Source organism: Rattus norvegicus, chromosome 2 (assembly GCF_036323735.1).
Source record: "Rattus norvegicus strain BN/NHsdMcwi chromosome 2, GRCr8, whole genome shotgun sequence".
NCBI lineage: Eukaryota > Metazoa > Chordata > Mammalia > Rodentia > Muridae > Rattus > Rattus norvegicus.
The window spans coordinates 29,112,910-29,140,229 of record NC_086020.1 but is presented as its reverse complement, the minus strand read 5'-3'; the positions used below and the strand labels follow the sequence as shown (position 1 = coordinate 29,140,229).

Genomic DNA, 27,320 nt, shown 5'->3' with positions numbered 1-27,320 from the left:
ATTAAGAAAGGTAGCCCATCATGTCCACATGTGTTTGGTTGAGCAGGGCTTGGAGAGGTGGCTCAATAGGTAAGGGCACCAGAAAACCTGGGTTCCACTCCCAGCCCAACATGGTGGCTCACAACTATCTATAACTCCAGTTTCAAAGGATACAGCATCCTCTTCTGACCTCTACAGACATTAGGCACACACACAGTATGCTTATATGCATGTGGGAAAAATACTCAAGTACATAATTAAAAAAGAAAAACCTTGCCAGGAGTGGAGGTGCACGCCTTTAATCCCAGCACCTGGGAGGCAGAAGCAGGTGGATCTCTGTGAGTTCAGGGCCAACCTGGTCTACATAGTGAGTTATAGAACAGCTAACACTACATGGTGAGACTTACCTTGAAAAAAATCTAACAAAAATCTTTAAAAATACTGTAATTGCAGTTACTTACTGCACATCTGTGGAAATCAGTGGACAAGCAGTTGAGATTGGTTCTCTCCTGCCATGTGGATCTCAGGATCCATCTCAGGATTGCAGGCTTTACCTGCTAGGCCATGGGAATTTTAAAGAAAACGTTTTCTGTTTTGAATTTCAAATTAAATTCTCTGTTATAACACTGCAATGACTGTTTAGAAGTACCACCAAATAGAAAGTGTTATTTTACACACATGCCACACTACACACACACATAGCACACACACATGCACATATGCACATACATACTACACACACACATATTCACATACACAGCACACACACACACCACACACATACACAGCAAACACACATCACACACATTACATACACCACACACACCACAGACACACCACACACTCACACAGAGACATAGACATGTATGCATGTACACACACTACATATGCACACACATCACACACACACCACACATACACACACCACACATACACCACATATGCAAATACAGAGACATACACACAGATGTACACATGTATGCACATAGGCACACACACTCTATACACATGCACACACAAAATACAGACCACACACATCACACACACAAATACACACATCACACACATATACACAAAGACACACAGGCATACACATGTATGAACATATGCACACACTACACACACACATCACACACACACGTGGACCAGAGATCCTTTAACTGTTTATTTTCAGATTATTTCAAATTTTATCAAATTATCGGTTTTTTATTTTGATATTTATCAGCAACTAATATACTATTCCAAAATATAAGTAATGCACACAGTTAATGCTTCCCTCTGTTTGGCTTGAGCAGATGCACATCCAGTGGAATGCCAGTTAGATTAATTTTCCACGGTGTGTGTGTTCAGCAAAATATAGAAGCTCCTCTATGAGATTTCAGGCTCTGGGGGCTGAAGCACAAACATGAAAATGAAATTTCTGGTCTCACTGAAACTCAGCCCAAAGAAGTCAAGACTACAGTTCATGACTGAGCTTGCTTGGGTTAATGTACTGTTCTGTGTTGATCCATGAGTGTCATTCTTTGTGTTGCTACCCCTTTTTAGAAGAGTTTAATAATTCTGCCTTACTATTTATTTTAGATGTGCATAACTAATTCTAAGAATAGAAAGTCACAAATTTCAAATAAAAACTAACAGTGAGAGACAATTTAAGAATTTTTCTTTTCAATTTGGAACGTGTTGTAACTTCCCGTTAGCTTAGGAATGTGTTGTTGCTTTTCTATGAAAAATGAGGGTGCCTTTATAGATCATAGCGTAGCAGCTTAGGTATCATCCTCCGCTAATATTCATCATCAAAATCCTCAGGAGTACCTAATAACAAATGCGGTTTTCACAGCATCTCCATTCTTACTTTGTGTCCTGTGATTTTTAACATTGAAAATATTAGCTTGCTTTATAAATTTCAATTTAAGAGCAAACAGAAAACTCAGTGAGATCTCACATACGTCTAGGTCTCCAAAATCTGTATTGACTTTTTTCCCAAATTTATGGAATTTCTTACCTCCAGAAAAAAAAAAATAGACTAAGACGCTAGCCATCTGCTTTTCATCATTCATGGTCAACACATTGGAATGCAAAGTTATTTTCACTTCCAAGACTGCTTTAACTCTCAGTTAACATGTTAAAAGTCTGCAGAGAGAGAGAGAGGCCATCTGCCGGCAGCTGCTCGTAGATGGTTGCAAGTTTGTGAAGACCACTAGATCATTAACTGCTCTGATGCCTATTAGTACCCTGCACGGAACTGACCAGAGTGCTGAAATGCTTGGTCAGGTAGACTCCGGAACAAACAAGGTTAGCGTTTCCTCAGGTGTTTGTTTGGTGAAGGAATTGAAGCTAAACCCAGACAATTCTCAGTACCCATCTGTCTTCTCCAGCCAGCAACAGTGCCAATGATGGAGAAATTGTCTCTCTGCTCCAAACCTACCGTTGTGTATTCTGTTTGTCATGAGGGAAAGGGTAGTCACAGACTAGGTCCCTGAGATGGCTCCCGTGTTGAGGCTTGGCCATGAGGAGACAGGAGAGAGACAGAGAGGTTGCGGGAGGAAGAAGGCTTCACTTTCTCATTTGCTTCCTGTAGATGTCTCTTCCATTGTGGTTCTTAGGAGTGACATGCCTTAGAATATCTCTGCTGTCACAATGGTGGTATCCTCTTGCTTCAGCACAAAATTTCAGCTTTCACTTTTCAAGACAATTCAAAAACTGCCCGTGTGCATTGAATGGTATCCCCAAAAATTCCCGTTTTCCTAGGGCTCTAGAGTATGACTTTATTTGTAAATAGGGTCTTTGCGGTCAACATGGTTATGTGTGATCATTCAGGGGGCAGGGAAGGCCTTAAGTCCAGTGATTCATATCCTTACAGGAAGGCTATATGAAGGAGAGACAGAGGTTGGAAAAACAGATCATCAGCCAGGAAATGCTGGGAATTATAAGCAACCACAAGTCAGAAGGGAGGCACAGAAGTGATTTCCCCACAGGGCCTCTGGGAGGGTGTGGCCTTGCTGAAACCCTCACTTCCTGTTTCTAGCTCTCAAACTATGCAAGGATATATTTCTGTTATTTTAAGTCATGACACGTGGTAATCTGTATGGTGGCCTTAAAAAAAAATGAAAATGCTGCCTTATACTAGTCCATCACCGCCTCAAGCAGATAGCAAGCATTCTCATTGTACAGCTGGGATCTAAAACTCCTCTCAGAATCCCTTCTTAGTCCCTCAGATGAGTCAAGAGCAACTGACTCTTTGAAAGTCTGATTTTCAGATCTATAGCCCCTCTCTGTAAACTTAGGTAAGAACTAGAATTCCTCACTTTTGCCCCTCCAACCCCCTCCCTGAACCCAGAAGGTCGTTTAGTGGCAGCCGCCACCTTCGTGATACCTTGGACTTCTCTCTCATCTTTTTGTTAGGTGTTGACTTGATCCTTATTGACACCGTGTCCTCCTTTTGTTCTCTGATCTAGAGACTGACTACTGTAGACCTCTTCCTTGGGTCTTCACATGAGTTCCCAGTGACGTCACACTCTTTGTTTCTCGCCTCCACATGGATCCCTTCTTGTTTGACTTTGGTGGCGTATCCTCTTCCCCTACCCTGCCTCTCAGCCTTCATGAGCCAAGCTGTAACCCTCTCTTCTCCTCTGTCTCCTTTCTCTCATAGTCTTTTCTTTTCTTCCCCTGCTTTTCCTTCTGACAATTCCATTCATTGTTGTCTTTAAAACCCAGTCATATGCATCCACTTGGTACCTGCTTCTCCCTTAGCTGTGTGATAGATGCAAAAGCCAAACTCCTAACCCTTCTCTATACCTCATGCCAATCCTTGCCACTTCATTATCCTCCCTCTACCCCATGGATAGAAAAAACACACTCTGCTTTCTCACTTTCTTGTTAGCCTCCATCAGAAAGTCCTTGTGCCTTTAGCCTTAAATTATAACCGGAATATGATCGCTTCCCATCATGTCTCCTGCTGCCCCCAACAACTGTCTGATAGCCTGAAGTACCAAAGCCCCACCCTCTTTAGCGTCTTTGTTCCCGCTTTTGTCCTTCTAGGATGCAGGGTATAGTTGGAGCACTGCCTGGAGTGGGGTCTGATCATATCTCTTCTCTGCCCAGGACTCAGTAAGAGCCCAAATCCTTAGGAAAATCACAGGTTTCATAGGATCCTACCCTTTACTGACTTTGGGTATTCAACCTCTGCTATTCTGTATCCTTTGTTACCCTCGTCCAGCCTCACCGTTGGAACCTCTCTATTCCTCCGATACACTGTGTGTTAGCCTCACTGAGGGATTCTGTCCTCTCCTTCCTGCTTCAGGTGTTCTTGCTCTGTCTGTCCTTTCAGATGACTCTTTCCCCCTGTACGTCTCGTCTCAGTAAGCCCTAATTATCTGAGTATAGCGACAGCCAGATAACTCCCTAGGTCTCATTGCCTTTATTCATTTATTCTTTTAACAGTACAGCTCACCCTCAGTAAACTACATGCTTGCTTTCACGTTTATCTTTGTTTGATAGTGTGTAAGCTCTATGAAGCAGGGAATCTTACTTGTACCCTGAGTGTCTAAAGTGCCTGACACAAAACTGACGTCTATAAGTACATACCTAACGATGAGAGAATGAAGATATTCAGAGATTAACAGAAGCTCAATATCCTGTACCCTTGAATTAATGTACGCCCCCACCAAATGAAGACACAAAGGGATTAACTGCGAACGAAACTGACTAAATAGTCGAATGGAGCAGTAAATAATTCCAATGTTTAATTCTTCCGAAGATCAGTTGAGCACTGAAATGATTAACACATTTGGAAATCTCTTCAAGAGTCAAATGGGGCTGCAAGATCAAACTCTTTGTGCTTAATTCTGTCACTGGACACTGGTACAGTCTTTTTTCTATTGTAAATCTGGGTTTTTAATATACCATTAGTTCTTTGAGTATAATACCAACCTTTAGGCCATTAAATATAGACTAGCAAGTGCTCCCGTCCATCAGTGGCTGACCTAGGGTCAAATTTTACAAAATCACAATCCAAGTAGAACAAGCAAATGATGGTTGCCAAGTCACACCTACATTGAGCACTGCACTGAGTGGGGGAGGGATTGGTTACATATATGCTCTCCTGAAGCACGTGTAATAAACCTGGCTTGACACAGAGAAGATTAGCGTAGTTCCCACACAAGGATGGCATGCCAATTGAACAAGCAGCCCATGTTTTAAAGTAATTACATTTAAATAAGAAAAAAATGAGAATTGGTTGCATGAAATACATGGAGAATACTTAAGGGGCCCTTAAGAGGATCAGTTTTCTCGGGAGGATTAAATTTTATAGTGTTCCGTTAAAAACCGGTTATTTATTTTTAAATTCTTTATTCTTTTTTTGGATAAAGTGTCTTGTCGTGAGATTTTTAGCTGGCCTGGAACTCACTGTGCAGAACAGACTGGCCTCAAACTTGCAGCAATCCTCCTGCCTCTGCCTCCTGAATGCTGGCCTTATAGGCATGTGCCACCACACAGAGCTAAAAGGCTTTGTTTCTAGAGCCAGTGAAACATCTACAGATCCCTTTAAACTTTACAGAAAACCAAAATCGGCAAGAGTCACATCTGAAGAAAAAGGTCATTCACACAGCACAGTGTGGGAAATGTTAAAGCTGTTTGTTTTTCCTATGTTTTTTGCAAGTGTTTTTGGCTCTATAGAGCACAAGAAACCTTTCTGGGGTGGGCGCTGTCCCACTTGATTGACAGGTGGAGAGTCAACAAATGATCGGAAGACAAGGAAGCAGCGTTAGGATGTTTTTAAATATCTGGGGGTTTAAAAGTTCTTGTTTTTGTTTTTGTTTTTTTAAATAACGGCAAAGACAGATGATTAAAGTTATATTACTGTCCCAGAGACGAAATGGGAAGGATGTTGTCTTCCATATAAGGACAAAGGAGGGCAGGTGTACTGATAAAACATATGGGAACAGAGAGACGGAGATGAGACAGGGACCACAGGTTCAAAAACAGCTCCCAAGAAGTGTGTTAGTGTCTGTGTTTATGTAAAGTTCCTGGGCCCAGGGGTTCTTCACCTTCTGTTCCTCCCTGTGTTTGTGCAAATGGTTTTATGGCAACTTGACACAGGCTGGACTCGTCTGGGAGGAGGGCATTTAAAAAAATGCCACCATAAGGTTGGGCTGAAGGCAAGCTGTAGGACATTTTCTTAGTTAACATGAGGACCCAGTCCGTTGTGTGTGGTTGCATCCCTGAGCTGCTAGTCCCGGGGTTGTGTAAGAAAGCAGGCTGAGCAAACCATGATGAGCAAGCCAGTAAGCAGCATCCCTCCATGGCCTCTGCATCAGCTCCTGCCTCCAGGTTCCTGCCCTGCTTGGGTTCCTGTCTGGACTTTGATGAGATCGATGCATAAAGCAAACAAACTCTTTCCCTCTTCAACTTGCTTTTGGTCATGGCGTTTCATCTCAGTCATAAAAGCCCTAACTTAGTATTCTCTTCTGCAGAGTGAGATGTTTATATTTTGTAGGGAAAGAAATCGGTTTCCCTTGGGTCACCTTGTTAGCATTTAACCTTTCTGGGTAAGAAAGACTGTAGTTTGGTTTCTGACCAAAGCCTCGTGTCATGCCTCGATGTTTGACCTGGGGATCACAAAATCTGAGTTCAACGTTCCCAACCTACAGTGACTGGAGATAAACTTAATTCAGTTCATTGTGGTTTTTGTTTTAAGTAGATTTACTATTTGTTTGGGATAAAGAGGGATTGCCTGACTTTTGTGCTATCTGTTGGTGTCTTCCACTAGCTCAGGATTAGCCAAGGGCTCCCTGCTAACTGGCAAACAAGGGATGCAAGGGTAGGCTGTGATGCCTTTTATCCCTTGATGGTCCTTGTGAGTTTATGATTATGGAATCAACTAATTTTTGTTCTCATGAGTAGAATATTCAAAATGTCAATCTATTGTAGAATTAATTTCCAAAGTGGTTATAGTGGTTATAGTGTTATTACATATAACGGACGCTGAAGCTTTCAATGATAGGGTGTAAAAGAAAGAAGTCAAGGGGAATGCTGGGATTGTTTCCATTCGTGCTCATAAATATGTTCTCTTTATTAAAATTGTGTGTCTGTGTGTCTCTCTCTGTGTGTGTGAGTGTGTGTGTACATGCATGTGCATGGGATGCATCTTTTTTGTGTCTGTTTAAATGTAAGTCATGAATATCTAGGTGCCAACAGATGCCAGAAGAGAAAAGGGTGTCAGACACCTGGAGCTGCAGTTGCCAGTGGTTGTAAGCACTTGATATGGGTGTTGGGATCTGAATTCAGGTTCTCTAGAGAGCAGCAAGTGTCTTTGAGACTGGAAGGACGTGTAAGTCTCACTTCAGAGATCTGTCAGAACCTGTATATGGATAAACATTAGTGACATATATTGTGAACTTTATCAAATATGAGTTAATTTCATGTAGTCACTTCTCTTTAACATTTCTATGGGTTGAACAGTGTCTCACCAGTATGTGTATTGAGATCCAAATCCCCAATATCTATGAATGTGAGCCTGTTTGGAAATAGGGTCTTTGCACGTGTAGTCAGTTTAAGATAAAGCTGTTAAGGTAGAGTAATAGCATGTCTGGTAGCCTTATGGGAAACGTGGGCACAACACATAGGAAGCAAGTCATAAGAGCTGTGGTGGAAAGTAGAACCACACAGAGACAAACAAGGAATGCTGGGACCTATGTGCACCATAAAATGCTAGAAATGCCAAGGGGAGATGCTCTATGGCTTTCAGAGGGAACTATGTCACTCCAGCACTGTGATTGTCACCCTCCAAAACTGTCACAGTATTGGTTCGTGACTTGAACCCACTTGGTGTTCTACCTGTACTAAGTCATGAGGGTCAAGGGTGATGGTGTGTATGAAATACTTAATAAGTGCTGTGTGCTATGCAGATGGCACACTGCAAATGCCTGTCCCCACACATCAAGTGGCTGAGGATTGAACCCTGGCCAGATTGTAGTATTGGTGTCATTCTGCATGAAGAAACATTTGAGGAAAAGAGGTCTGTTGGTTGAAACGGAGAGAACATATGGGGAGAGGGGCCTTTGAAAGAATTAGGACCAAAAGCACCTTAAGCAGATGACGACATTTTCAGGAAGTGAATAGTCCACTCATAACCTAGTGTCTTCCTCCATCTAGCAGAGGTAGACAGTGAGCACATTCTCCTGCCTCACCAAACACTGTGATGTATTTTTGGGAGCTATGATTACAGTGGGGTCCTGCTTGAGAGTGGCTGTTTAGGTCACAGGCTATCCTGCCTTCTCCCTGGTCTCCTTGCCCACCCTTCCCGGTCACCATTCAGCTTCCTCACAGGGAACGCCAACCTCAGTCATCAGAGAATTTATACCAGACTGAATGTCACTGTGACCTGGGAAAGTAAACAGGGCTCCTTTTATCGGACAGACTTTGAGTGACAAGTTCCTTCACTACTACTGTTTTGAAATCTAGACCTGTCTTTTTCAGAGAATGACACAATTTCTGTATGGCAACAGCCCGGGAGGGCTGCCATGGTGAATGTGTGAAGCAGCCTGAGGTGAACTGTGCAAAAGTCTGTCAGAAGTGAAACAAGGCTCCCCTGCAGGGGAGGTGCAGTCTTTCCCCCCTTTGCTTTACCATTCACACAGTGCACTTCCCTGTTGACTGTAGGGCTGTAGTGATTGCTCCTGCTGCTGGTCCTAGAGACAAAAGATGAAAGTAAGTCTCTTCCTTCAGCAGCTCCAGCCGTGAAATTCTTCTTTTGTCTTCCCAAGATTGGATCAAGAAGAATCCAAATAAATGTTCTCTCCCAGGGTCTCACTGCCACATGTGCCTCTGTGCTGTGTGAACCAAGCTGACCGCAGAGGAAGCCTCCGTCCTTGTATGTGAGCTCTCTCCTCTTTGGCAGGACCAGAGCCATGTTTTACTCCTGCTGTGCCTCATTGCAGAGCTCGCAGGTGCTGGTCCCAGGGACTCGCCTAGAGGATGCTTTGTTGGTGAAGGGCTCTGAGGTTTGAGTTTGGCCATGCTAACTGACCCTTCCTTGGAGGCACATGATGTGTGTTAGCATCTCAAAGGTTCCGAGAAGGCCAGCAAATAGGATTCTTTTAGGTGCTGGGATTTAGATAAAAATGACCCAGAGAGAATCTTGCTTGTCCTGAGATTTATCTTGAAGGGTAAGTCAGATAATGAACAGTTAATTCTGTGTACTGTGTTGTCAGAAAGGGGTATGATCAAGGGTGCTGCTCAGGAATGGTGATGTAGTGACGCTATGGCCTAGAGCTATACATGGTGCCACTTTTAGCTTATTTTATTTATTTGCTTGTTTGTTTGCTTGTTTGTTTGTTTGTTTATTCTTGGAAAGTGAGCTTTATATGTAGCTGAAGATGATTTTTACCTCCTGACTCTCTTGGGTCTGCCTCCCAAAAGGGAGTTGGGAGGGAACCTCCAACAGTGAACCTGGGTGAAGAACATTCCAGAAAGATGGACTAGCAAGCACAAAGACTCTGAGGCAGAAGGAGGTTTGGCATTCAGAAGTCAGAATGGCCTGGGTAGAGAGAATCCAATGGCGGACGGTGAAACTGAAGAGCTGGATCAGATCATGTGGGGCCAGGGGCCTGGGAAGGAAGCCCCTTGGGGGCTTTCAGAGAGGAGTAATGCCTTCTGTCATGTGATTAGAAGGATTTCTGTGACTGATTTGTGGAGAGGAAACACCAAAGGGCCAAAAATAGGACCAGTAACATAGAGAGGAGGCCCTCAGAGTGTTCAGGCGACACCCGATGTTATTTAAGGCAAGTGACCTGCTGAGAGATGGGGAGAAGGTGACAGATGTTTTCCTGATGTCCTTAGACACATTTTCTCCTACCTTCTTCTTTAAGAAAAACTCATTTTTTCTTATGGTGAATTTTTGGGAGCACCCCTGAATTTGATGAGTTGCCAAGCATGTCTTTCTGTTGGTCAGGAATGAGCTTTTCTGTGGTCCAATTTGCAGTCGATTTTTTTTTCTTTTGGTGCATAGGGTCAAAGTTGAATGATTCTTGGCTCTAGAAATAGGACAGTCCCAGTATCTAGCATGGGTGTGTCCAAAGGTTCAGACTATGTTTGGGCCTTGTGGTTCATTTTTAATCTATTATTAAATTATTTTATGTTTTCATTAGCCAGCGAGCACCTCTACTTGTCTACCTTTGGGCTAATTAGCTCAATTTAGGCCCTACTCTATTCCACAGTATAAGCGCATAGATCCTGTGATATTGTAAGGCAATTGTCTGCAGTGTAAAGTCCCTAGATGAAGAGCAGCCAGAGGCCTTTGTTTTACTTCTGTGTGCTTACAGTTGGGGGTGGTTTACACAGAAGGTCACTTTGCTGCCTGAGACAGTCTCAAAGCTTACTGCATTAAGAATCCAAGACGAGCCAAAACATTTTGCCTTTTCTTATAGAACTTGGAATAATCTATCCATGTGTTTGGGTGGCTTCTGACTTTTCTTCTAACTCTCGCTTTGGGAGCAGATCAGTTCTCATATACTGGTGTAATATTCAGTAGCCCAGATAGAGGGCCCTGAGCCAAGAAGTACCTCCTGTCCTCCAAAATCCAACTTTCATAGCCAACCACTGAGCTTACGAGTTACAACTTACACATTCCATTGAATTTTGTAATTGAGAAAGAAATGTCTCAGAGGAAGGAGAAGCACCCCATCTTTTCTTTATCTGCTGTGAGTGGATTAGCTCAGTAGCTCTTGTCTCCCAAGACAGTAAAATCTTTACTAGAAAACAGAAAGGAGAATATTCTTTAAAGTGATTCCTTTAACATCTTATGTTGTTCTTCCTATTACACACACACACACACACACACACACACACGAGCGTGCACACACACACACATGCATGCTCACATGCACACACGTGCAGTGAGAGAGAAAGAAGCCCACAGAACTGCTGTATATCAGCTGAACCCTAGCTAGAACACACAGAGCACAGAGTCCTGTGATGGTCCAGTGTTCTTGCTTCTTCCAAGCTCTCTGGGGAACTTGTGCATCAATAACCTTGGTCCCAAAGCTGCCTCTCCCCAGAGCCATAGAGTATCTGTGGCGATGTTCAGGGAGGCTCTGACACTCCTTTCTGGAGACCACAGGCTAGGGAAACAGTGCATTCATTATTCCACAGGGACAGTGCTCTGGAGATTTTGTCTCTGTGCCCAGGTGGTGTCCAAGTAAACACAGGCAGCTGTGCTTGTGGCCACTTCCAGGAACCTGGCGAAATCAGGTATTTATATTTACCAAGTAAAACTTTACAAGGCAGAGAGAAACCATGCCGTTTCCAGGTGGTACTGAGAGGAAAAGGAGTGCCAACCCATCTTGTTGACATTCCTGGGAAAATTTTTGCCTTTAATCGGGGTGATGCAAAGGAGGCAAAGTCGATACCCTGGCTATGCTTTTAAATTGCATCAAATCTCTACAAAGATGCTAATCACATGACCCTGGTTCCTGAAGCAGGATGGACAGACTAGAAACAGACATGCCGATTAGAGTTTTCCATTGTAGGTTAAACCCTGGGGGACAGGGCAGTGGCGAGCAATGGAGAGAGTGAGCCTCAGGCCCTTGACATCCAGCTACGTTCTTAGGGTGGGGCAGGGCACAGCCATCCTAACCAGTTGGCATCATTCCAGAAAGGCAAGTTCAGCATTCCTGCTGTGAGTGATGAATTCTGACCACAAGCTACATCCTTCCGTTCTTTAATTTCGAGTACACTGGCCTTCACCAGCCAGATCCTGTTGGCCTTTCCTGTTTTAGTCTTAAATCACTGTTTTAGCCCATTTTGAACCAGCGCTTTCAGGCCAGTAAAGACAAAGCCGGTGCTGGAACCTGCATACATATCTGACTCATAAATGAGACCACCATTTATGGTCTTAACTTATTTCAGTGTGTCTGAGCCACCTGTTTCTCAAGGGTCACTGAGTTCTTGCAAAGATCGGGGAGCAGCTGTGCACCTGTGTGCTGAGGAGACAGATATGACTGCTCTTAGTTTTCCGCCTTTGGGTCAAAGCGATTCCACAAATGAATACTTAGCTGGCGCTATAGCAACCTTTAAACATACAAGGTACACATATCTAAGTTATAGACGATGTGTTGTTTTTAAAACCAAACCCCTAACATTTGATTTTACCAATAAAGACTCAGGGGCCGGAATCTGTGGTAAAAGCCTGCAAGCTCAGAGAGGCAGAGAAATAACTAGCTAGCTGACCTTCCTCCTTGGTCAATGTCCCATAAAGAAAGTTCTCCTTCTCCACACCATCTCAAAACCTCCTCAAATTCAAGGTCCCTCCCTGCTACCTCCTGTGCATCTCTCTCCCCATCCTCCTGACTCCCTTTAACTCTCTGCGGGGTTTTTTTTTTTTCTATGTTCACTCCCTGTCAATGGTTGCTCGCTCTATCTCTTGACCTGTGGTTGACTTTATTTAATTCTATTTACAACCAACAGATAACTCTTTGATTAAAGGCGTGTGCTAGGACTGAGCCACACCACTACTAGAAACAGGTTTTCCAGTAAATAACACAACCTCGGGGCTCACAGTGTCATCAAGTATCCTGCAACAGTGGTGTAAATTTCTTTTTCTTCTACTTCCATCCATTCCCTTATAAACAGGAAATAAAGGACTCCAATTTTATCCCAGTGCTTATGGAGCAGCTAGTGGGAGCAGCTGGATTGCTGTTCTTTGTGTGATTGCTTTTTTTTTTTTATCTGTCTTCCTCTGGTTTGCCTCTAAGGACATTAAACACACAGAAGTCATTGATTCATTGTAATATGGTTGTAGTCACAATAAACATGTCTACAAATGTCAGAGGGCAGAGCTAACAGGATCAAGGGACAGATACCACGTCTCTAATGACTGGGTGAAGTTAGCCCTGAAGGAAACCCTTGTTTTGCACCAATGAGCTGGATTCTTCTAGATCCTGTCACTGCCTGCTAAGGTTTAAATATGCTTCATCCCCTCAGGGTTCATGACTTAAGAGCTTGATCCCCAGTGCACTGGTCAGGAATTGGTAGAGTGTGGACAGAATTACATTATGACGGCACTGCCCTCAAAGGATCAATGCTGGTCTCGTGGAGGAAGTTTACACTTACAACAGTGGGTTATCTTAAAAAGAACAAGTCTGACTCCTCCCTGGTCTTTGACTTATTGACTTACCATGGAATCTCTTCTGCATGCAGCCACCTTTCCCTCTGCTTCTTTGTCATGTGGTATCATGGCTAAGGGGGGCCTTGTTAGAGGTCAAACAAAGAGAACTGCATCATCTTGGGCTTTTTAGTCTCTGAAACTCTAAACTAAACTACAAGTTTTATGGAGTAGACAGACTACAGTATTTTGTTTATAGCAATGGAAAACGAACTGAGTTATTTCTGTGCTATGTGCTCATCTAAGACTCAAACACAAGGGTCTTCCCATAACCTTCAAAGTCCCCAATGATCTGTCCCTAGTCACTCCATTGATTCTCTCCCCCACCCCGACTCTGTTTAGTTTCCCACCTTCTCTGACTTTCTCCACTGGACAGCCCTCATTCCTGCCTGCGGTTCTGTGTCTGAGCCCCTGAGTAGCAGCATGACTTACATGACTTAGCTGGATCAGCTCTTATTCAAGATCACCTTCCAATCAGCACTCTCTGGACCACACGTCCTATGATTCCTCCTCCTCCACTGGGCAACCTTGCATGATCCCTTTGGGCAGCCATTAGCTAGCTATATGTAGTCATTATGTTTCAAAATGGCAACTGGGATACAGGACATCAACATGGACGTTCCATAGAACAGTGCTGCTCTGAGTCCCCAACCTGCCTTGTTTTTATTTCTAGGACTACCCGCTGCATAGAAGTATCTTCTTTTCTTCCCATTGTGATGACTGAGGAAGAAATTCTATACAACCAGAGACTTGCTGTGTCCTGCTCAGTCTCGATTTTCAGCTCCTAAAATAATGCTTGATATATCCCTGGTCCTTAATAAATACAGTGTGAATGGTCTTTGAGTCACTGAGGAAATAAACAAGCATCATGAAGGGAAGTCTGCTGCTCTTCCCCACCCCAGCTACGTAAGTTCCAGGTCAGGCTTCCTGAAAGGAACTCAGCTCCTGGCTTTGCCAATTGAGTTCCCCTCGCATGATTTCGGGGTCTCAGTGGAAGAGACAGATCCACAGATGGCTCTTTTCAAACCTGTCAGTCCCTCCATGCAGGGAGAGCCTCTGGGAGAATGCCATTGATCATTCAATGGAAGTGAATGCTTCTCTGTTATTTAAGAGTGGGGGTTATATGTGGTTGGATTTTTTTCTTTCTTTCTTTCTTTTGGGTGAGTGTACTTCATAATGCAAATTATTTGAATTCTCCTTGGGCATTTGGTTTCCCCAAAGGGTTATAAGTTTCTACTGATGACTTGGGGACTGAATCTATGAGTACTGAACCCTCTAGGCTCAACTGGAGATATCCTAGGTTTGCTTGCCAGTCCTTCCTGCAGAGCAGTACCTGTGAACATGGTGTTCTCAGACTTCCCTTCCTGAATCATACGCTAGTAAGTCTGACTCAGTCTTTCCAGCCCACTCATCTGCTTCTTGATGGATGCTCCCATAGCTGTTGGTGTTCCACGGGAGACAGCTACCAGACTCTCTGATGTGTCTGGCAGGAAGAGCTTGTGGCCAGAATACATGTCAGCTATCACACTCTCTGATGTGTCTGACAGGAAGAAGACCTTGTGGCCAGAGTATATGTCAGCTACCAGACCCTCTGATGTTTCTGACAGGAACAAGAGCTTGTGGCCAGAGTATATATGTCATGGTCTGAGAAACCAACAACCAAATATACAAATCAATATAAAATTTAAACACATATATTATGTATGTATATACTTTGTTTATTAAATAATTGGCACAATAACAAACTATATAAATTTCACTGAGTGGCATTAATGAAGGCTTGGATAACATGTATTGAGTGAGTTGACTATCCGATGTTTTTAGCTCTGGGATTGATTTTTAAACTTAGTGCAACATTAATGGAGAATTCTTTGAAAAAAAAAAAGCTAAGCAACTCTAAGGCTTATTTGGAAGAGAAAGCAGATGAAAATAACGAACACGTATTTGAAAAGGATGAGCCATGAGGGGAACATGCACCTGTATGAAATATAGCAAAAGATAAAAAGTCAAACAGGTACAGCTAACCGTAGATGGCCTTCACTGAGGAGGAATGGGGGACTGAGGAGACATGAACACCTGTAAGAACTTTGTTTCTTGTCACAGGGATATTTAGATAACTTTTTTTAAAAAAAATTACATGATGTAATACACAAAATAAGTCGAACAATTAAGCAAAAACTAGTTCTACTGTAGATGCATGTTTTTAGAAGCTCAACAGGGCCTTAAAACTTGCTGAAGCAGAAAATACGAACAGAGAGCCTAGTTAAGTAGATTATATAAAAATGATTTATAATAGGTATTCATGGCAGAAATTCATTGTGGATAAGACTATCTGAGAAAAATATTTATAGCACACACAAAAGCGTCTTCTGTTCCTCTTAAAATTCAATAAGCAAAAGACTGTGCTAGAGTCTTGTGTCTGCTGACCAGATCGCTACGAACTGAGTGACCTGAAATTTGTCTTCTCTCTGCTCTAGAGGCCAGCATCCCAGCATGGAGATGTTAGCAGACCCGCAGCCTCTCCAGCAGGGATGCCTTCCGTGTCCCCCGGGATGGGTGGCTCTAGGACCCCTTGGCTTCTGGCTGGGGCTGCAGTCTGACTGCTTCCCTTTCATGTCTTTCCTAATCCCTAGATCTATGGCGTACCCCCATAGTCCAGGGAGGTTTTACCTAAATACGTTAACCCTGTTGCTTGCTTTGTTCCAGCTAAGACAGCACTTATAAATCCTGGTGGCTAAAACACAGACATGTCTTTCTGGAAGTGACCGCGAAACCTACCGTCAACCCGAAATGAAAATGGCACGGGATGAGCGTTCCATGAGAAACGTTCAATTTTACAAGAGGTCAAATGCAACTTAGAATGTTAAAACGTGCTTTTCATTCATCCCAGCCACCAACTTCCGGTGCAGGCCAAAACACAGGGAAACAGAGCACCTTTTTAACCTTCCCATAGGACAATAGAGTGTTTTTTTTTAATTACCAAAATTCTGTTTTCCTTCTGACCTCAGGAATTCTCAGCGCCTAATTAAAAAAAATAAACCCGGCGGATCCCGGCCCGCAGCAGCTCTCTACTCCCAAACCCCGTGGGAGAGAGACCTCACCGCCTGGTCAGGTGGGCGCTCCTGAGGCTGCAGAGCAGAGGAGACCACCAACACTGCCCACCCCTGCCCACATTCCTGGCACAAGAGGAAACTGTATAAGGCCTCTGGGTTCCCGTAGGGGAGGGCCCAGGAGCGGCAGGACCCCTGCACCTGAGACACCGCCGGAACCTGAAGGAAACAGACCGGATAAACAGTTCTCTGCACCCAAATCCCGTGGGAGGGAGAGCTAAACCTACAGAGAGGCAGACACGCCTGGGAAACCAGAAGAGACTGCACTCTGCACACACATCTCGGACGCCAGAGGAAAACACCAAACGCCATCTGGAACCCTAGTGCACGGAAGCTCCCGGAAAGGGCGGCGCATATCTTCCTGGTTGCTGCCGCCGCAGAGAGCTCATGGGCAGCACCCCGTGAGCAAACTTGAGCCTCGGGACAAAAGGTAAGACCAACTTTTCTGCTGCAAGTGACCTGCCTGGTGAACTCAAGACACAGGCCCACAGGAACAGCTGAAAACCTTTAGAGAGGAAAAACTACACGCCCCAAAACAGAACACTCTGTCCCCATAACTGGCAGAAAGAAAACAGGTCTACAGCACTCCAGACACACAGGCTTATAGGACAGTCTAGCCACTGTCAGAAATAGCAGAACAAAGTAACACTAGAGATAATCTGATGGCGAGAGGCAAGCGCAGGAACCCAAGCAACAGAAACCAAGACTACATGGCATCATTGGAGCCCAATTCTCCCACCAAAATAAACATGGAATATCCAAACACACCAGAAAAGCAAGATCTAGTTTCAAAATCATATTTGATCATGATGCTGGAGGACTTCAAGAAAGACGTGAAGAACTCCCTTAGAGAACAAGTAGAAGCCTACAGAGAGGAATCACAAAAATGCCTGAAAGAATTCCAGGAAAACATAAATAAACAAGTAGAAACCCATAGAGAGGAGACACAAAAATCCCTGAAAGAATTCCAGGAAAACGCAATCAAACAGTTGAAGGAATTAAAAATGGAAATAGAAGCAATCAAGAAAGAACACATGGAAACAACCCTGGATATAGAAAATCAAAAGAAGAGACAAGGAGCTGTAGATACAAGCTTCACCAACAGAATACAAGAGATGGAAGAGAGAATCTCGGGAGCAGAAGATTCCATAGAAATCATTGACTCAACTGTCAAAGAGAATGTAAAGCAGAAAAAGCTACTGGTCCAAAACATACAGGAAATCCAGGAATCAATGAGAAGATCAAACCTAAGGATAATAGGTATAGAAGAGAGTGAAGACTCCCAGCTCAAAGGACCAGTAAATATCTTCAACAAAATCAGAGAAGAAAACTTCCCTAACCTAAAAAAAGAGATACCCATAGGCATACAAGAAGCCTACAGAACTCCAAATAGATTGGACCAGAAAAGAAACACCTCCCGTCACATAATAGTCAAAACACCAAATGCACAAAATAAAGAAAGAATATTAAAAGCAGTAAGGGAAAAAGGTCAAGTAACATATAAAGGCAGACCTATCAGAATCACACCAGACTTTTCGCCAGAAACTATGAAGGCCAGAAGATCCTGGACAGATGTCATACAGACCCTAAGAGAACACAAATGCCAGCCCAGATTACTGTATCCTGCAAAACTCTCAATTTCCATAGATGGAGAAACCAAGATATTCCATGACAAAACCAAATTTACACAATATCTTTCTACAAATCCAGCACTACAAAGGATAATAAAGGGTAAAGCCCAACATAAGGAGGCAAGCTATACCCTAGAAGAAGCAAGAAACTAATCGTCTTGGCAACAAAACAAAGAGAATGAAAGCACACAAACATAACCTCACATCCAAATATGAATATAACAGGAAGCAATAATCACTATTCCTTAATATCTCTCAACATCAATGGCCTCAACTCCCCAATAAAAAGACATAGATTAACAAACTGGATACACAACAAGGACCCTGCATTCTGCTGCCTACAGGAAACACACCTCAGAGACAAAGACAGACACTACCTCAGAGTGAAAGGCTGGAAAACAACTTTCCAAGCAAATGGTCAGAAGAAGCAAGCTGGAGTAGCCATTCTAATATCAAATAAAATCAATTTTCAATTAAAAGTCATCAAAAAAGATAAGGAAGGACACTTCATATTCATCAAAGGAAAAACACACCAAGATGAACTCTCAATCCTAAATATCTATGCCCCAAATACAAGGGCACCTACATACGTAAAGGAAACCTTACTAAAGCTCAAAACACACATTGCACCTCACACAATAATAGTGGGAGATTTCAACACCCCACTCTCATCAATGGACAGGAGCCGGATGTAGATCGCTCCTGAGAGACACAGCCAGAATACAGCAATACAGAGGCGAATGCCAGCAGCAAACCACTGAACTGAGAATAGGACCCCCGTTGAAGGAATCAGAGAAAGAACTGGAAGAGCTTGAAGGGGCTCGAGACCCCATATGTACAACAATGCCAAGCAACCAGAGCTTCCAGGGACTAAGCCACTACCTAAAGCTATACATGGACTGACCCTGGACTCTGACCTCATAGGTAGCAATGAATATCCTAGTAAGAGCACCAGTGGAAGGGGAAGCCCTGGGTCCTGCTAAGACTGAACCCCCAGTGAACTAGACTGTTGGGGGGAGGACGGCAATGGGGGGAGGGTTGGGAGGGGAACACCCATAAGGAAGGGGAGGGGGTAGGGGGATGTTTGCCCGGAAACCAAAGAATTATTATTAAGTATTAAATAAATTAAAAAAAATAAAATAAACCCATCTAACTGCCCAATGTCAGGAGTCAGGTTAGATGAATGATAGCCCAATGTAAATTAAAGTGGTAGAATCATACTTAAAAGCTACAGGAAATTGAAATATCAAAGTGAATTATGAAAGCACCCACCCAGACTGAATGCATTTCTAGTCGCTTTTCCCAGTCCTATGACCTAGACCATGCATGGCTGGGTAATATTTCAAAATACTGATCAAAATGACTGATCCCTGAAAGACAAAGAAATCCTTGAGGAAGGCAATGGAAAGGAAGAAAAGCCAGCATAGGGAAGGAGACTGTGGCAAGATTACAAGCAGGGTGTGGTTAGCAGGCAAACTGGGAGATGGGGACACACCGTCCACCTCTGCCTACACCTGTCTGCCACTTAGCCAGGATGGAACCCCCAAGCCTGACAGTGCCGGTGCACAATTTGGAATCCAGAATTACTGAGAATAAATGATAGGCAAACTAGGTCATCACAAAACCCTATTTAAAAACAGAAAACAAAAAAACAAAGAAGAAAACAAAAACAAAGACAGAAAACCCACAGGAGGCTTCACAACGCTGGATTGTGACCTGTAAGACTGGTTCCATTTTTTAAGACTTGCTTTCTCTTTTAAACGTATTAATGATAAAGGAGCTTTCATTTTGTGGTTTAAACTGTTACCTTAGCATCTTACCGGTATGGCTTGAGAGAGTCACTGACACAAGGAGGGAATTCCACACTGGAAGAGTTAGAAATGCTAAGGTGACAGTTTAAAATATTAGAAGCTAAGCCCTGGAATGTGTCTCTCTAATACAAGCATCAGCGAGGACATCCCATCACCCACGAGAGAAGTGTCGCTACTATTTACCATATCTTCTATGAACTAATATCTTCTTTTTTAAAAAAAAAAAAGGACACGGAGAAGGGCGGGTGGGCGGGTGGGGGGGTAGATTTTCAAAGAGTGGGGGGAAACAGAGAGTGTGATCAAAATATGTATTATAAATTTCTCAGACATTTAATAAAATATATTTAAATTTTTCTGATAGTTTTACTGTGATAAAATAAACATAACAGAAATTTCCATTTAATCATCTTTAACCATGCACTTATAATATTTCCACCACCATCATTAGCATCCTTCTTCACAGTCTTTCGTCTTATAAAAATAAAACCTCTTCGGGCTTCTTTTTTTTTTTCTTTTTTTTTTTCCGGAGCTGGGGACTGAACCCAGGGCCTTGAGCTCGCTAGGCAAGTGCTCTACCACTGAGCTAAATCCCCAACTCTCCTTCTTTGGGCTTTTAATAACAGGTCTCTATTCCTCCACTCTCCCTGCCTCTGGGAACTAAGCTCTTTCATAAGACATCCCTCTGCACAACCCTTGCATGCCAGGAATTTGCAAAAAGTCCAGATGACCCCCAGGCTCCTCGTGTGGTGCCCTCCTTTACCTGAGATTCATTCCCACCACAGTTTCACTGAAAGGTCGTTGATCCGGTGCTTAAATGGGTGAGCTCTGGAGTGGGACTGCTTGATCTGATATCTGGCCTGACGTTCACTGTGTAGAAAATAGACTAGCGACTGTGACGGGCGCCAGCATGCAATGAGTGCACAGCGCTTTTAAGTGTATGTGAAGGCGGACATGAGGAAGGTGCTGTCCCAGCATCTGAAAAGCATGTGCAAGTTTTGGGAAGGAGGAACTTTTAATAACAGCCTTCCATTCCTCCATTCCCAGGAACTGTTTATAGTACGGCTGATGAGGGATACAAGAGAGGGAAAGACTGAAGGTGGAGGCTCTGTGAAGAAACAGAAACCGTCTGTCTGTCTGTTTATCTCGTGTGTGTGTGTGTGTGTGTGTGTGTGTGTGTGTGTGTGTGTTCATGCATGTGTGTAATGGGAACTTGTGTGAAGCAACTTTAAAATACTATGTGGCATTACTAGGTATATGCTATTTTGTGAAGCACCGAAAGAGGAAACACACACACACACACACACACACACACACACACACACACACACACACACACAGAGTCATAGATCACACTTCTTGCCAGAATAATTCTCATTGATACATATACGTTATCTTTTCTATATTTGTGCAAAATGCATCTATCGTGTACTTTGGATGATGTCATTTGATGCAAAGATACTTGTTTTAAACATCGCCTTTAAGAACTGTTTTAGTCAGGTCTGAGTTCTGTGGCTCAGCACGATGGCCAGGACGTTTACACAGGAATGTGAGGACTGGACCTATAGCTCTGCGTCAGCGCGTTTGCCCAGCATAGTCGGACCCTGAGTGTGGTCCCCAGGATGCCAATACAGGAAAGATGATGACGTGCTTACTGGAGGGGATGCTCTCGTGTGCTGCCCACACGCTGGGATGCCTCTCACTGTGCTCTCCCGGCTCTCCTTTGTGCCTTGTTCCCATTACCCACCTGCTCTCTTTCAAAGACTGCCCCACAGTGCTGAAGCTGCTTTCACCTCTGTGCAGAGGGCTCAAAGCACCTCTAGACTAGGATCACCCCTAGGCGCCCTTAGCTGGCACTTGACAACGGTAGCAGTGTGAAGGCTTGGGTGGAGACATCACTGTCTGACATCCTTCTGAGAGACCGTACTGAGGTCTTCACTTACATTGTACATGACCAAGTCTTCTGCTCATTATGGCCCTCCCTGACCTTTGACCCTTACTATTTCCTAAAAGATGTATATCTGACTTCTGGTGGGAGGCTCTACCTCTAGGCAGCCTGATTTCATAGATGTCAAATACACTGTCCTAAAGACAGTGTAAACTGTAAGTCATTTAACCCCCACTACAATACAGCTTCACCACTGTCATCTCACAGCAAAGGAATCAGAAAGGGCACCATGTGCCCCTTGGAGATTGTATACATTTCAAGGCTTTGCCTAGGTTCCTGCCTTCTTGGTCACTATACATTATTTAACTTCACATTATCATTAGAAAGGAAGCCACCATATTGTGACCATTTCCATGGACAAACAAGACTGCACTTGGGAATTACTGTCCATTTAAAGGCATCACTGGTGAAAGATACCATTAGTAACTCCAACTTCTTTTATTGCAAAGCCCTGACATAACTTAGAGGAGGGGTGGTGAGACAACATTAGTACAGGGAGGAAAAGAAAAGAAAGCAGGCTGGAACACTTACTCACACCCCAGTGGGAGCACTGAGTGAGGTGGATGAGGTTAAGGCCCTGGCCTCAGGCCCAGCTGAGAGAGAGCCCCAGCTTCTGTGACAAGCCCTGTGTCCCTGGCCTTGTTCATCCCTTTATGCGTTAGTATTCTCATCTGAAAGATGGAGACCATAACATTTATTTTATAGGATTGAAAGAACTAGGGAAAATGTAGGATGTACATGAAATGCTTCGGACATACTTGGTATAGTAAGCACCAAACTAAGCAGTTGTTTGTTCATAGGATGTGTATGCATATGTATGTGCATGTAGGTATGTGGTGTGTGTGTGTATGTGTGTGTGTGTGTGTGTGTGTGTGTAATGTGTATATATGTCTCTGTGTGTGTGTTCACATGCATGTGTGCACCTGTGCATGTGGGAGCCTGAGATTTATTTTGGGAATCTTCCTTGATGAGCCTTTCGTATTCCTTTTTGAAGCAGAATCTCTTAATCAAAACTTAGAGCTGGCCAGTATGGCTCATTTGTCTAGTCAGCATTATCTAAGGGTCTTCTGTCCTCCGCCTTTGGAGACTGGAGGTCCAGGCAGGCTACCACTTAGCATTTCCGTAGGTTCTGGGGATCCCAACACCAGCTCTCAACTACTGAGTCATCTTCCTAACCCATCAATGTTCAATGAATTATGATTTTTAGTGAAAGTTGGAGCCTGGTGCATAGCGTATATTATACTCTGTAATTTGCTTAGAAACAAGGGTGTATGGCCTGCAAATTGAATGACGTTTTAAGATCTTGTAAGCCTTGCTCTTGGCCATACCTGGTGAGTAAACTTCACCCTGAGAACTACTGCTTTCAATCCAAATTTTTTTTTACTAGTTGGCTTTGTATCGCTATGAAAGTATCTATGAGAAGTTTAAGGGAAGGTTTCTTTTGACTGCACCTCAGAGGTTGCAATCTGTGGTCAGCTGACTCTGTGAGTATGTGACGTAGTAGAACATTATGGCAGAAGTGTGTGGTAGACAGCTGCTTACCTCATGGGGGCCAGAAAGCAGATAAATGGAAGAGAGAAACCTGGCACAAGATTGCCCCCCCCCCAGGACAAGCCCCTGGTGACCTATGTCATCCAGATAGGACCTGCCTGAGAAAGAAACATCACTTCCAAAGTGGCATCAAATTAAGCATCCATCAGTGTCTCCATTTGAAGGCAGTAGCGATAGAGCCTGTAGGGTAAAGATGTGAAGGCAAATCACTCTAGCCTTTCCTCTCTCTGTTGGGCTGGGGGAAGGCTCTTAAAGGGAGGGAAGGCATCTGTGAACAAGACACGTGCTCTGCTTCTGAGATTGATGTCACCTCCATTCATTTGATTAGATGCCAAGTTCCTAAGGATGAAACCTCGGGGAAAGGGAAATATTGTGTCTACTCGGAGGGCTGTGGGTGTCTTTGGTTTGTCTTTTTCCAACAATGAATGTGGGGGGACGGGGGACACAATTTGAAAAAGTAAGGGCGGTGTGAGAACTGAGCAAAGAGCGGTTCAGTGCGAGGCAATGAGCTTGGGGTAGGAGGGGTTCTGGTTTCATCCAGCACGTTTCCACGGTGCCTTCACAGAGTGTACGCACATGCTCTGTGAGTCTGTGTGTCTGTGTGGCTTGTGAGCCGAGGTATATCCTTACAGCTGTTTAAATATATATATTTTTTAATTCTCGAAGCACTTCTTAAGATTTATTTTGACCAGAATCACAATCATTCCTCTTCCCTCAATTCCTTTCAGATCCACCCCCACCTCCCTACCCACCCAAAAGAGTGTGCCCCTCCTTTAAAAAAAAGTCAGAACCTCACCTGCTCTGAATCCTGTTTGTGTTGCCCAAGCACTGGAGTGTAAGACATGTCCTGGAGTGTGGTTGACCAACCAAAGATGATAACCTTAAAGAAAATTGACCCGGCTTCTCCTAGCAGCTATTAGTGGCCAATAGCCCCTCAGCTAGGAGTGGGACTTCCTGCCCACCTCCCATGTCTCCGTGCCGGGTCATGAGTATGCTGTCACAGCCACTGTGATTTCCCATGTGTGACTGTCCTCTTGCACTGGAAACCTGTTTGCTTATCCTCATCCGTCACCTCTGGCTCTAAAATCTTTCCGCTCCCTCTTCTTTGATGATCATTGAGTCTGCTGGGGAGCCTTTTGAGACACGATGTTTGTATTTTAAAGGCTATAAGGTAGTTAGCCTCACTCTCAGTAGAACACCTGAGTAACATTATCCTAAGAACATTTTTTTTAAAAAAGAAAAACTAAAGTTACAACCTTAGCTAGCTACTCCAGGCAATCAGTGCTTGTGTGTGTGTGTGTGTGTGTGTGCGTGTGTATATGTGTGTGTATGTGAGTGTGTGTGTATGTGAGTGTGTGTGTGAGTGTGTGTGTATGTGAGTGTATGTGAGTGTGTGTGTGTATGTGAGTGTGTGTGTGAGTGTGTGTGTATGTGTGTGTGAGTGTGTGTGTGTGAGTGTGTGTATGTGTGTATGTGAGTGTGTGTTATGTGAGTGTGTGTGTGTATGTGAGTGTGTGTGAGTGTGTGTTATGTGAGTGTGTGTATGTGAGTGTGTGTGTGAGTGTGTGTGTATGTGAGTGTGTGTGTATGTGAGTGTGTGTATGTGAGTGTGTGTATGTGAGTGTGTGTGTATGTGAGTGTGTGTATGTGAGTGTGTGTATGTGAGTGTGTGTGTATGTGAGTGTGTGTATGTGTATGTGAGTGTGTGTGTATGTGAGTGTGTGTGTGTGAGTGTGTGTGTGAGTGTCTGTGTGTGAGTGTGTGTGTATGTGTGTGTATGTGTGTGAGTGTGTGTGTATGTGTGTGTATGTGAGTGTGTGTGTGAGTGTGTGTGTATGTGTGTGTATGTGAGTGTGTGTTATGTGAGTGTGTGTATGTGAGTGTGTGTGTATGTGAGTGTGTGTATGTGAGTGTGTGTGTATGTGAGTGTGTGTATGTGAGTGTGTGTGTATGTGAGTGTGTGTGTGAGTGTGTGTGTGAGTGTGTGTGTATGTGAGTGTGTGTATGTGAGTGTGTGAGTGTGTGTATGTGTATGTGAGTGTGTGTGTATGTGAGTGTGTGTGTGTGAGTGTCTGTGTGTGAGTGTGTGTGTATGTGTGTGTATGTGTATGTGTGTGTATGTGAGTGTGTGTGTGAGTGTGTGTGTATGTGAGTGTGTGAGTGTGTGTATGTGTATGTGAGTGTGTGTGTATGTGAGTGTGTGTGAATGTGTGTGAGAGTGTGTGTGTGTGTGAGTGTGTGTGAGTGTGTGTGTGTATGTGTATGTGTGTATGTGAGTGTGTGTGTGTATGTGTAAGTGTGTGTGTATGTGAGTGTGTGTGTGAGTGTGTGTGTGTGTATGTGAGTGTGTGTGAGTGTGTGTGAGTGTGTGTGTGTGTGTGTGCGCGCGCGCGCGGGCCTGTGTGTGGTGGGGGAACCAAAGGTGCACAGCACATGATCTTCATTCTATGAAGATATGTGGGATAGTGAGAAGAGCCCACGAGCTAGAAGGCAGAAAACACAGGGGAAGGACTAATGTGCATCTCTCCTGGTTCTTCTTGTGCAGCTCTATTCTGAACTGTGAGTGGATGATGCTGTTGCAGCCAAGCTGCTGAACACACTCCGTGGACTCTTCCCTGCTGTGCCTTGCCCATCGGCCGAGATAAAATGGAAGACTCCTACAAGGATAGGACTTCACTGATGAAGGGCGCCAAGGACATTGCCAAAGAGGTGAAGAAGCAAACAGTGAAGAAGGTGAACCAGGCAGTGGACCGGGCCCAGGATGAATACACCCAGCGGTCCTACAGCCGATTCCAGGATGAAGATGATGATGATGACTACTACCCACCTGGAGAAACCTACAGTGGGGAGGCCAATGATGATGAAGGCTCAAGTGAAGCCACTGAGGGTCACGATGAAGAAGACGAGATCTATGAAGGGGAATACCAGGGCATCCCCAGCACGAACCAAGGGAAGGACAGCATAGTGTCTGTAGGACAACCCAAAGGAGATGAGTACAAGGACCGCAGAGAGCTGGAGTCAGAGAGGAGGGCTGATGAGGAGGAGCTCGCCCAGCAGTATGAGCTGATAATCCAAGAGTGTGGCCATGGCCGTTTCCAGTGGGCCCTTTTCTTCGTCCTGGGCATGGCTCTCATGGCAGACGGCGTGGAGGTGTTTGTGGTGGGCTTTGTGTTACCCAGTGCAGAGACAGACCTATGCATACCGAATTCAGGATCTGGATGGCTAGGTGAGTGCCTTATGTCAGTGAAGCAACTCTGAAATGCTTTATTTACGGAGCACAGAATAAATAACTTTCATTCAGAGCAGCAGTTCTTGACCTATGGGTAATGCTCCCTTTGGGAATAAAAGATCCTTTCACAGGAGTCGTATATCAGATATCCTGCATATCGGATATTTACAAAATTACAGTTATGAAGTAGCAATGAAAAGTAGCATGATTGGGGGGCACTACAACATGAGGAACTGTATTAAGGGGTCACAGCTATATTAGGAAGGTTGAGAGTCACTGATTTAGAGAATTGCCTTTTCCCAGCATTTTTTAAATGAAAAATAACTACAAGAGAAGGAGAAGAATTGCACAGTGAGACCTTCATGGAATCACTTGGGTTCCGTAACTAACTTTTTGGATAATTTCTTCATGTTTCATGTATTCATCATCATTATCACCTAGTTATGTGCATTTTTAAAGGTAAGTTAGAGAAATGCATTTTAACTTACTCTAGGAAAAGTCATCTGACATTTAATGGGAAGTGTATTGATATATGATAGGCAAATTTCATTTTTATCACTAAAATCTACAGAGATAACTATGACATAGCTAGCAATGCAGTCTTTGGGTCCCCATTATGGATATAGCCTTTGGAGAAGCAGCACATTCTTATTATATGTCATGTGGGTGCTTGGTAGAATAGACTTACAATGGTGTCTCCTTTACTGATATCAAAGTAATGGGGATGTAGCACAGTGGTAGAGCCCTTAACAAACATGTGCAGGACCCTGAGTTCATTTCCTGGACCTCTATAGGAAACCCACTTGCTAAATAGAGGTATATTCTATAAAAGTGGTAAATGTTGGTTTCTAATATTACATCTAATGTGCCCTGTGATCCACAAGAATATTTGCTTATTTTTC

The 27,320-nt window shown here is 43.8% G+C and overlaps 1 protein-coding gene and 1 non-coding gene across 2 annotated transcripts in view; both read left to right on the top strand.

The window, feature by feature from the left end:
• Sv2c (synaptic vesicle glycoprotein 2c) overlaps positions 1 to 27,320 on the top strand; it is a 195,538-nt gene that overhangs the window by 22,939 nt on the left and 145,279 nt on the right. The window contains exon 2 of the mRNA NM_031593.2: positions 25,735 to 26,415. Within this exon, the coding sequence (NP_113781.1) occupies positions 25,836 to 26,415 (580 nt within the window). The 5' untranslated portion in view covers positions 25,735 to 25,835. The remainder of the gene's footprint in view (positions 1 to 25,734; positions 26,416 to 27,320) is intronic.
• On the top strand, positions 5,073 to 5,177 carry LOC120101201 (U6 spliceosomal RNA). The gene has a single exon (XR_005501589.1). It is a non-coding gene; the product is annotated as a U6 spliceosomal RNA (small nuclear RNA).